A 12,011-nucleotide genomic window follows, 5' to 3' on the forward strand; every position below is an offset into this window, starting at 1 on the left:
TTAGGTAGTGAGTTCAGTGATTCCGATTCACATTATCTAAAATATTAGACAGCTAAAACCAATTACATTTTTAGATTTAAAAGAATAACTTTTAAAATGCAGATTTCTGTTATACAACTGCTCTGTGCTGTTCTCATTCTTCTTCTTTGATCACTTTTGTTTGTTTGTTTCCTTTTGTCTTTACTGTTCATGGGGCTCAAAGGTTTGGTGTTTTCTTATGTCAGAATCTCAGAAATCATTCCAACCTCATCTTTTTGCCTGCACCTCTCCAACCATGGCTACCCACTCCATACTTCCAACTTGCACCTCTCACTCAGTTGGCAGGTTTTTATAAATATCTAGCTACTAATATGACACCTCCCCTTTAGTAGACCAGTAATTTATCATGGTATTTAGTAGCGTTATGTAAAACAGCATTTTACTCTTGTTATTCCTGCTGTAAGCAGCACTACTCTATATTCACAGGTTCCCTGGCAATCGGTCAATTACTGTTCAACTCCTGTCTCAGTCCTACGGATAGTAATTTTAAACATTACTCATAACTGGTTTTTAAAGAAATGTACATCTATGCTTTATTTGAAAAGCAACTACCTGTGGATACTACAGCATAACAGGCAAGAAGTTAGAAATTAGCCTACCATGTCAGCCATAGGACTGTGAGATGCTCAGTTAACACAGCCCATACTTCTCTGTAAGTAAACTTTGAGTTATATTGGAGAAAGCATGTGAAAAATCCAACAGCAGCATCCCATAGATAGGCTGTGCCATGATGCCTTATTTCATGGGCTGGAAATGCCCAAGAGAGGCATTTGATATGGAAAAGGCTAACATTCAAATAAGCAAATAAACTCCCACTAAAGTCTGATGCCCTAAGTAGATTGCATTTGCCCCTAAATACACTTCTACTATTAGTAGCAATATTTTCCATCTGCCTCACAGTCTTTGACACCCACTGTCACTATTCTTTGCTTTCCTATCAAATATGTTTAGAAACAACAGCCTCCTCTTTGTCTATACTAAATTATCCATGTAACACAGCGTTGGCAGAGGTCCTCAGATCTATCATAGTCACAACCCATCATTATTTGATGATCTCATTTGTAGTGTGTCTTCTCTTCCTAGTTGTAGTTGACAAAAATCGCCCCAAGCCTCAGAATCAAAAACAATGGTTAGGATTAAAAATATGAGTTGAACTATAGGTGCGTATTGGAAAGGAGTAGAAGGTGCAGAGTATGGGAAGTGTGAATAAGCCTGCTTCCTGAAGTATCCATGGCTGCAGTGTTGACAAATGTTCCCTGGGGCAGGGCACCTAATTAAACAAATTCTGACATATAGCCTAAATGAAAACATGTATCCTCAGTGAGAGACAGGGCAGGACAGCTCCTGTCTTAGCTGAGAGTCTGACACTGCAAAACTCCCTCTAACTGGACAGGCTGACTGATCTGAGACAGGAATTCTAAAGGCCTTCAACACACATGCTGGTAGATAATGTATTACCCAGAGTTATAGTCAGCTCTCCCTGGGAAAATTCATCTTGGAAATTACTGAGGCCTTCTGGGGACTGGCCTACATTTCTGCATTTCCAGTACTGGGTACAAGGTTAAAAAGTGAGATACAGAGCCGGGTGCAATGGCTCACGCTTGTAATTCCAGTACTTTGGGAGGCAGAGGCAAGAGAATTACCTGAGCTCAGGGGTTCGGGACCAGCTTGAGCAAAAAGGCAAGACCTCGTCTCCACAACAAATAAAAAAAATCAGCCGGACTTGGTGGCACATGCCTGTGGTTCCAGTTACTTGGAAGGTTGAGGCATAAGGATCGCCTGAGCCCAGCAGGTCGAGGCTGCAGTGGCTGTGAGCATGCTACTGCACTCCAGCCTGGGCGGCAGAGTGAGACTCTGACTAAAAAAAAAAAAAAAAAGTGAGATACACCCTTGTTGGAACTGACAGTTCTATTTGCTGCTCAGCTACAAGCTATGAAGATTAAGTGACAAAGACAGCAGGTTCCTATTCAAATAGGGCAGTCCATGTTTATTTGGTCCAGCGGGTTTAGCAAGGACCTAGCACCCTACAATGAGAGGAGTCTGTAAGTCATGGTTCTGTGTACATACGGAACTGGGCCCTGTGTCTCTACAATATTTATCTGGGAGGCTGATGACTTATTTATTCATGATTATGGGAGCACAAAGAAGGGATCCTGTGGTTGAAAGCACATCGTGAAGTTGTGTACAGGTTTTCATTTCCTGGGTTAATTAGAGGACCTGCCTCATACAAGACTGCATTTTGCTGTTACCTAAAAGGGCTACTACATATTTCTGTGTTCTATCTCAGTGGGTGAGTCAAAACTACCTGCAGCAGGCCCAGAGAGTGGTTAGATCTGAACTGTCCTTGTCTGCAGGGTGCCAAAGAGGAAACGGAAGGAAGAAACCAATAATATTAGATAATTACTATGTGGCAGGCACTGTTTTGGGTACTTTACACCCATGATCTCATGTAATGCTCTCAATAACCCCATAAGATGGATGTTACATTTCCCTTTTTACAAACGAGACAGCTGAGACTCCGAGTGTTTAAGCAGCTTGCCCACCAAGCCAGTAGGTGAGAGAGCTTGGGTCTGAACTCAGGTGAGACGCACCTGTTTTTATAATGCCTTGGCTGGGCAGGAGAGAGTGAATAGGGATCCCTAACAAATCTATAAGTTAGACAGGTATGAGGAAACAACTGTGCTTCAGGAAGGCATCCGTAAAGGAAAGGGTCAAGCAATTAAACATAGGAAAACATAGACCTAGCCTAGGGCAGGAAATGGCGAGGTTGCAGGGCTTTGCTTTCTACGCAGATTTGAGCCGGTGGGTAGCATGGTAGGCAGACAGGGGAGTTGGTATGCAGCTGCAGACAATTTCCTGGGGAAGCAGTGTGTGTCAGCAGTGCTCAAGGATGGACTGTGTATGCCCCAGTTCAAGCCTCTTTCTAAATATATGAAACCCTGCCTAGGTAGGAACAGGTTCCTTGTGCTTGTGTTCTGAAGGGGAAAGACCAAGTCTTATTTCACTTTGTGTTCCCATGTATAACATAATTCCTGGTATACAGTAGGTGCTCAATGTTTTTTGAGTGTTAGTTAGGCTGAGAGGTATTAAAAAGAGGAGGAAAGTGTGGAGCGTAGACTCAAAGGAGGTGAGAATGTGAAGAATTTGAGTTTAAGTTTAAGTTCCTAATACTCATGCTTACCTGAAGACTGAATGCTGTTTCACACCTCTGTGCTTTGGTCTGTTCCTTTTCCTGGAATTCCCTTTGCATCTGCCTGCAGAATTTCTACTTATCCTTCAATAGTCATTTTATGGATCCCTTTCATTTCACCTTTTCCCTCCCAATCAAAATTACTCGTTCTTTCTTCTGGGCTATTTGATAACTGGGTACACCACATTCTCTTAAGCTAGTTTAAGTTTACCTCTAGGGGATGTGCTCTGTGTTTTCATCTATGTAACTCTCATTACCTAGCACATAGACTGAAACAGAAACTTGGTAGGCATGCAATACATTTTTTGAACGAATAAATGATTTTTGAGTGAATAAATGCCTGGCATTTATGGATGTGACTGACAGTCTCCTTTGGCCAAACCACATCTAATTAGTTGTTCCCATTAAATTCCATTTTCCTTTTCACAGTTTTATTTATCGTCAAAAACTAACAGTTTTACATTTTGTATATGTTTGTATATCCCACTTTAGTTGATAAATGCACAGAAGGCAGCAATCTTATCTTCTGTCTTCAAAATGAAATAATGCTATCATTACAGTGAAACATTATACAATGTTGCTAATTATGAGGGGAGTGGTATTGTATGGTGGTAATATAAATGATTTAGTTTATCATCTGAGCATTTTTTTCTTTTTTTTTTGAGTTGGAGTCTCACTCTGTCGCCCAGGCTGGAGGGCAGTGGCATGCTCCCGGCCACCGCAGCCTCGACCTGCTGGGCTCTGGTGATCCTTCCGCCTCAGGCTTCCAAGTAGCTGGAACTATAGGCGCACGCTACCATGCCCGGCTAGTTTTTGATTTATTGTAGAGATGAGGGCTCGCCAAGTTGCCAGGGCGGGTCTTGAACCCGCGGACTCAGGCAATTCACTCACCTCAGCCTCCCAAAGCACGGAATTGCAGGCTGAGCCACCGAGCCCGGCTGCATTTTTTTTTTTTTTTTGAGATGGAATCTCACTCTGTCGCCTAGACTGGAGTGCAGTGGCACACTCATGGCCACCACGCCTCGACCTGCTTGGCTCAGGGGATCTTTCTGCCTCAGCCTTCCAAGTAACTGAAACTACAGGTACGTACTACCACTCCCAGCTTTTTAAAAAAAATTTATTTTAGAGATGAGGTTTCACCAAATTGCCCAGGCTGGTCTCGAACCCCTGAGCTCAGGCAATATTCTCACCTCGGCCTCTCGAAGTGCTGGGATTACAGGCTTGAGCCACCGTGCCCGGCCCTCTGATTTGCGCATTTTTGAAGTAATTAATTGATCTCCAACCCACACTACTTACCCTTTGGGCTATTGGACATCTTCTTGAATATGCACTAGGTCGAAACTGGACAAGTACAAGTCCTGTGTTCTGGTCTCTAGGCAAAACAATCCATATAGGTTATTATAGAATCATGAGAGAGGTAGGTATGACTTTGCCTTTTTGTTTTTATTGTTTTTATTGTTTTTTTTTTTTGAGTTGGAGTCTCACTCTGTCACCCAGACTGGAGTGCAGTGGCTGCTCCCGGCCACCGCAGCCTCGACCTGCTGGGCTCTGGCGATCCTTCCGCCTCAGCCTTCTGAGTAGCTGGAATTACAGATGCGCGCAACCACGCCCGGCTCATTTTTGATTTACTGTAGAGATGAGGTCTCGCCAACTTCCCCAGGCAGGTCTCGAACCCGCGGGCTCAGGCAATCCACTCATCTCAGCCTCCCAAAGGCGCGGGATTACAGGCTGAGCCACCGAGCCCGGCTGACTTTGCCTTTTTGTAGAGCAAATGAAAAGTCCCACGTGTACTATGTGATTGAGCCCCCATGAGAAATTCTAGAGGCCTGGAGGGTGGCGCTGGTGGTTACTGTTCACTGCTTCTGCTAAGGCAGCTCTGCATTGTGGTCATATTGTAAAGTTGCTTCCACCTTATGGTGTCCCATATTTTGGCCACCATAGGATTAGCACAATAAGAAACAGAAATGAGCATCCTTTCAGCATTTCAACTACCCTGTTTCATTAACACCCTCAGTCCCCTAACAATGGAGTTCTGTTACTGACATGTTGAACTGCCTGCTTCCTGATGATATTATAAGGCAGTGGCTTTCTTAAGCCCTCACAGATTTCCCCCTTCTATTGATAACACCTTTGGAACAGTAAAGAGTAAGTTGTAAAATTAGTTTTCTGAACCACATTAAGCAGCATAATATGATCTGATTGGAATTGAAAAGCAGGTCAGTGTCTTTTAGATAAAAAACAAGTTAAGATGGCAGATTAAAGGCTTTCAGCATGCTTCCCTTGCCTGAACATAGCAAAACAGTATGGAAAGCACAATGAGCCTCAGTTCAAGAAGGAAAATGGATATTCATCAGAATGGCAAAGGATTCCCAAACTCCCAGGGAGAAAAAGGTGGGCAAACAGCCCCCCACGATGGTGCCCAGCAGAGAAAAAACAGCTCTCTGCCAGAGACAACTAAGAGCTTCCTTCAGTAAACAAGGATCAAGTAAATACCCATCCATAACAGTAACCATATGAATACCTCAACACGAAATTCCAGGTTTGGTTGCTTAGTTACTATGTACCTTATTCTAGACATCAAAGATGGTATTTTTATCTGATTCTACTCACAGTTAAAGACTTTTTGTGAAATAAGAGTTATTGTTTTTGCTATTGATAGTATGTAGAAACTCTGAGATGGGAATTAGTGATAAGTTATTCTTTAAATTGCTCAATTAAGAAATAGTCCATTTAAAAAATATCTTTATTTGGATGAATGAGAAACCCTCAGATAGGTCATGTTTCCATTAAACTACAAAGAATGTTTTACATTTTATATAGTTAAATACTAATTTGACATCTATCTAGACATTTAAAGAAATCTGAATATTTAAAATGACATGAAGCCATTTAAATAAAAGAATACCTATAAATCAGTAACCTGAGTAGCATATTTCATACTGAGTTTTTTAAAAAAGTCATACTTACTGCAACTTGAAGTAATCATCTACTCCCTCATAATTTATACTCTGAAAAAATGTTAGTATCTGAAAAAGAAAAAGAGTTTATGTAAAGCAGAAGACTTGGGAGTGGTGATCCCACTTTAGTAGCATTTGACTGTCAACACCTAGACAAATCAAATGCTTTCATTTAGATATGAAATGGTTTTGATCACTTGTATGTGATCAGCAAGATTGATCGGTGGATAGATAGAGGCATAGATATGTAATAAATTAAATATAATAGTATATATAATATAATATTATATATTATTTAATATAATCATATAATACAATAAATATAATAAAATGTTAATCTAGGTAGTGGGTATAGAGGTGCTAAATATACAGTTATTTCAAACTTTGTGTGTTTGAAATGTTTCATAATAAAATGTTGCAGAATTATAATATAAATTGGATTTACAGCCTCACCAAGAATCTCTCACATACAAGTTAGTTATTCTACCTGATAGGAATATTTATATGTGCTTAATAGGAGGCATATACTAAAATATTCATTATAATATAATTCAGAATAACCCCCAAATAGAAACAAACCAATGGTTCTCTTATCAAAATGGATAAGTATATCTAGTAGTACAGTTATACAGAGGACTACTATAGAACAGTGAATATGAATGACTGAGGAAACAATACATGGGGAAACAATATAGAATTTCACAATCATAATATTCAAAGAAAAAAGCAATACTAAAATATATATGTATCACTCATTCATGTGTGTGTATAATATACATGCAATGATTTCATTAATATGGAGTTCAGAAATAGACAAAGCTAAGCTGTATTATTTAGTGATGCATATGTAGATGATGAAACTATCAAGAAAAATAAGAAAATTATTACCACAAAAGTCAGATTGGTTTTCAGCTTTTGGAAGAGGGAAAAGATTACAATCAGGAAGGCTAAAAGGGGTCTTTGGTTACTCTTAATATTCTATTTTTTTTAACTTGAATTCTGTTTACATGGGTGTTTGGTTTATAATAATTTGCTAAATTATGCATAGATGTTTTATTTACTTTTGTATATGGGTGTTATGTTCATTAAAAAAAAGAATGATTAGCTAGGATGCTTAGTATCATACTAGTCAATAATTAGTCTGTGAAGTTATAGTGACCCCATCTGCATTATATAAGCAGGGTGCTATAGTAGTACTATTGTAAGTCATCAAACCTAAAGTGTCATAGGATGTGAGATTCATCAATTTTAGAGATATTAAATTTTTTTAAAAGTTGCTTTAAAATCGATGAAATATGATAATGATAGTGATACTACTACTAGTAGTAATAATAGTAGTAGTAATAGTGGTAGTCGTTGCAGCAGTGCATTCATATGGTGCTTATTATGTGCCAGGTGCTTTTCTAAGTCCTTAACATAAGGGGGTGCCAAAAAAATGTATACACATTTTAAGTATGACGTTGACTCAAAAGATGGCATTAATCAAATGAATGCTAGCATCACCTTGCAACAGGCAGGCTAGTCAAAGAAAATGATGGAAACATGGTTGAGCAAAGGTTATACTACACATTGCTACCATAATTCAATTCAACTTCGAAAAGTAATACACAGATAACATGTCTTAAAATGTCTATACATTTTTTGGCACCCCATATATGAATTCATTTAATCCTTGTGAAAACCTTATGAAGTAGACACTATTATTACCATTACTATCCCCAATTTACAGATGAGAGAATTGGGGCACAGAGATTTAAAAACTTTGCTTATTCATCAAGTAGTAAATGACAGAGTCAGTATTTTGTTAGAAATGCAGGTTTTGATGTGTCATTGTCATTGGTCATTTTTATATTTTTGATGGATAACTAGTATTTTGAGAGGCTGAATTGCAAATGGAAAAATGTATTTAAAAGCTGCTTATTCATCAAGTAGTAAATGACAGAGTCAGTATTTTGTTAGATTGATGTGTCATTGTCATTGGTCATTTTTTTCATTTTGATGGCTAACTGGTATTTTGAGAGACTGAATTGCAAATGGACAAATGTACAGTTGACCCTTGAACAATATAGGTTTGAATTGTGTGGGTCCACTTGTATGTGGATTTTTTCAATAAGTATTGAAATGTTTTTGGAGATTTCCAACAATTTAAAAAGACTCACAGATGAATCATGTAACCTAGAAATATTGAAAAATTTGAAAAGAACTTAGTATATCATGAATACATAAAATATATGTAAATACTAGCCTTTTATCATTTACTACCATAAAATATATACAAATCTATTATAGAAGTTAAAATTTATCAAGACTTACACAAGCACAGACAATTTATAATACCATTTGCAGTTGAGAGAAATATAAATAAATGTAATGATGCAGTATTATATCCTAATAGCATAAAATTAACTGTAGTACATACTGTACTACTCTGATAATTTCATAGCCACCTCCTGTGGCTATTGTGGTAAGCTCAAGTGTTGTTGTTACAGCCTCTTGGGTTTTTCTACCCACTGCCCAAAAAAGCCAGTACACTGAGACAGCAGTCATTGCAGTAGAGACAGAGTATAATAATTGCAAGGCAGCCAAGTAGAAGGATAAGAGAATAGTTCTAAAATCCGTCTCCCTGAGAACTCAGAGGCTAGGGCTTTTAAGGGTAATTTGGTCGGCAGGGGGTTAGGGAATTAGGACTGCTGATTTTTTGAGAATGAAATCATGGAGATGCCAAGATTGTGTTCATATGCTAAGTCAGCTTCTGGGTGGTGGTCACAGGTCACTGGTAGGTTAGTATCAGATGGTCTACCAGAGTCTGAAATATATCTCAAACACCAGTCTTATTTTTAATAGTGATGTTGTAGGAACAATTGGGGAAGTTATATATCTTATGACCACCAACTATGTGATTCCTGAACAATAAGCAATTAGGAAGGCATGCTAGGAAACCTTGGTTGATTACTGTTTAACTAAGCCTGTACCTTAGCAGAGTTCAGTATCAAGGAGGCCAGCATGGCCTAAGGATCTCAGAAGACCTGCATGAGAAATAAGTTCACCAATCTTATGCCTATATCCTATCACAATTTGGGACCCCATTACAATTCTAACCTTGTGGACTTTTATTAATTTTATGAAGGTGATTTCGTTATATATGCTTAAAACACCATGTGACATTAGTCATCATTTAGGCAGTTTGTCTCTCCAGTAAGTTGTGTATCACCGAAACATATGATCTCACTTGTCATGTTTTTCATCATGTTTGGTGCAATACCATAAACCTTAAATAACACCATGGGACCCATACAAAGATGCCACTGGTAATGCTTGGAAGTGCTCCCACAAAACAGAGAGAAATCATGACATGATAAGAAAAGATTGCATTGCCTGATATGTACTGTAGATTGAGATCTGCAGCTGTGGTTGCTGCCATTTCAGACAGATGATTTGTCTTGTAAACACATGACATAAAATTACGGTTATTTTCCTTATGGTTTTCTCAATTGCATTTTCTTTTCTCTAGCTTAATTTATTGTAAGACTACATTATAAAATACTCACAACATATAAAATATGTGTTAATGGGCTGATTAGCAAGTCAAAAGTTCTATACAGATTTACTGCACAGAGGTTGCTGCTTCAATGTCTACATTGTTCAAAGGTCAACAGTACATTATACATCCAATTCTAATGGTAAGAAAACTATGAGTCAAATATGTTCTTTTTTTCTTGGCACACAATCAATCTAGGCTTATTTCACTTTTCATATTTTACTTTCTATAGCTGCTTCCATAATTTCCTTTTCATATGGCTTCCACAGTAGGCAGTCATATCATATATCAAACAAGTATGTTGGTATCCTTGAAAACTATACCTTTGGGTGTCTTTATATCCTTGAAGAATGTATAATGCTTTTTTAATTGCTTCTTATTTGTGTGTATGTGTTTGTAATATTCATAAATGTTATTATACTGATAGTGCTATGGTCTGAATGTTTGTATTCCTCTAAAATTTACATGTTAAAACCTAATCACCAATATGGTGGCATTAAGAGTTGGAACCTTCTGGGAGGTGATTATGTAATGAGGGCAGAGTCTCATTAATGGGATTAGTTCACTTATAAAAGAGGCATCAGAGAGATGCCTTGCCCTTTCTGTCATGCGAGGACACAGTAAAAAAAAAATGAATCCTCACCAGACACTGAGTCTGCTGACTTCTTGATCTTGGATTTCCCAGCCTCCAGAACTGTGAGAAATAAATTTTGGTTTAAGCTATTTTTGTTTAGGCAGCCCACATGAACTAAGCTAGATTTCAAATAGTTTCTTATAGTTTTCATTCAACACTATGTTTTAACACCTATCCATGAGACTGTACATAAATCTAAATCAGTTTTGTTTCAAAAACTTATTTATTCCAGATTATGTTATTATGATCGTCATTAAGTACTTAAGTATAATATTATTATAGATTGATGAAATGAGTGTAAAATGAAAGTAGAGTTACTGTTTCTTTGAGAACTAAGTTGATGTCTTTGGAAATTTCTTTCTTTTTTATTTTAAAGATGTGGGGTACCCATCAGGATTGGGTACATAAGGGATCTATATACAGGTGAAGTTTGGGAAATTGCTAGATTAGGTATGAGCAAGATAACTAAAAGACTGAAAAAAATTATAAAAACCTAGAACTTCGGTTGCTTTTTAAGTTTTTTTTTCTTTATCTCAAAGAAGCTGAAATAGGCACTCAAAGATAATGCGTTATGAGCAAGGAGATGAGGAACCACAATAAATGCACTTATTTTAAAGAAAAGGCTTTAGTCCTGCATTAAAAGATTAACTAGTGAATGAACATTTATTTAAGTTAAAGTAAAATGTTTCACATATATTAGCTGCACTTTTTAAGATTCTCTGCTTTAGCTGACTTTGGAATTAACTGAGCACTTCTGTTCCATTGTATCAGATAGGAGGCCCACTAGTATGCGAGGGGGAAACCCCTTAAAATGGAATTTATTTATAAAAAATTGTGTATCTATTCTTACATGTTTTAACTTTGCTCACCTTCAAAGTACTCTCCATTTGATGCAATACACCTATTGAGATGCTTTTTCCACTATCCAAAACAGTTTGAACTTGTCAATTTTGGTACCTTTTAGTGCTTCTGCTGTTTTTTGTTTCACCTCTTCCACATCAGGGGGACTTTTTTCATCAGGGGAGACAAAAAGAAATTTTGCCTGGGGCAAGATCAGCTGAATAGGGAGGGTGGGGCAGAGAGGTCATGCCAGTTTTGGTCAAAAACTGCTGAACACTCAACGTGGTGTGGACAGGTGCAATTGTAAATCACCCATCATGAAATGGGCAAATGCACTGAAAGAATCTCCAAAAAAAAAAATCACTGAAGCTGAACACATTCTCTCAAAACAATGCTAGCTGGTACACCGATGCTAATAGGTTCCTAGAACACTCACCTAGAGGAGGAAGACTGTACTATAAGGGCCCACCCCCCAAAAAATAATTCCATTTTTTTGGGTCCCCCTCTCATATATGCTTAAGGACACTGAGCCTAGAATGGGAAGGTGAGGGATGAAAACTGCCACTTGGGTTCTACTCAAGAAGAAATTAAAGTAACATGTAAAATGCTCATGTTATGATATTCATTGGAAAAGCACTATACCAAATAATACGTAATGTATATTTATACCTATTCAGTCAGTAGAATGTGGCCAAATCTAGGCCTCAACAGGCTTTATAGCTTTTGCTCTCCCCATCTTGGAACACTGCCCTGAGACTACCACGTGAAGAAGCTGGAGCTAGTCTGGAGGAGAAGAGTTCACATGGAGTAGAG

The 12,011-nt window shown here is 38.0% G+C and overlaps 1 protein-coding gene across 1 annotated transcript in view; it reads right to left on the reverse strand.

Moving 5' to 3' along the window:
- CATSPERE (catsper channel auxiliary subunit epsilon) overlaps positions 1–12,011 on the reverse strand; it is a 118,067-nt gene that overhangs the window by 50,415 nt on the left and 55,641 nt on the right. The window contains exons 5-6 of the mRNA XM_008065364.1: positions 6,197–6,255; positions 4,526–4,601 (exon numbers count right to left, since the gene is read on the reverse strand). Coding sequence (XP_008063555.1) covers positions 4,526–4,601; positions 6,197–6,255 — 135 coding nt within the window. The remainder of the gene's footprint in view (positions 1–4,525; positions 4,602–6,196; positions 6,256–12,011) is intronic.

Source organism: Carlito syrichta, unplaced genomic scaffold (assembly GCF_000164805.1).
Source record: "Carlito syrichta isolate Samal-C Ts95f unplaced genomic scaffold, Tarsius_syrichta-2.0.1 Scaffold308254, whole genome shotgun sequence".
Classification (NCBI taxonomy): Eukaryota; Metazoa; Chordata; class Mammalia; order Primates; family Tarsiidae; genus Carlito; species Carlito syrichta.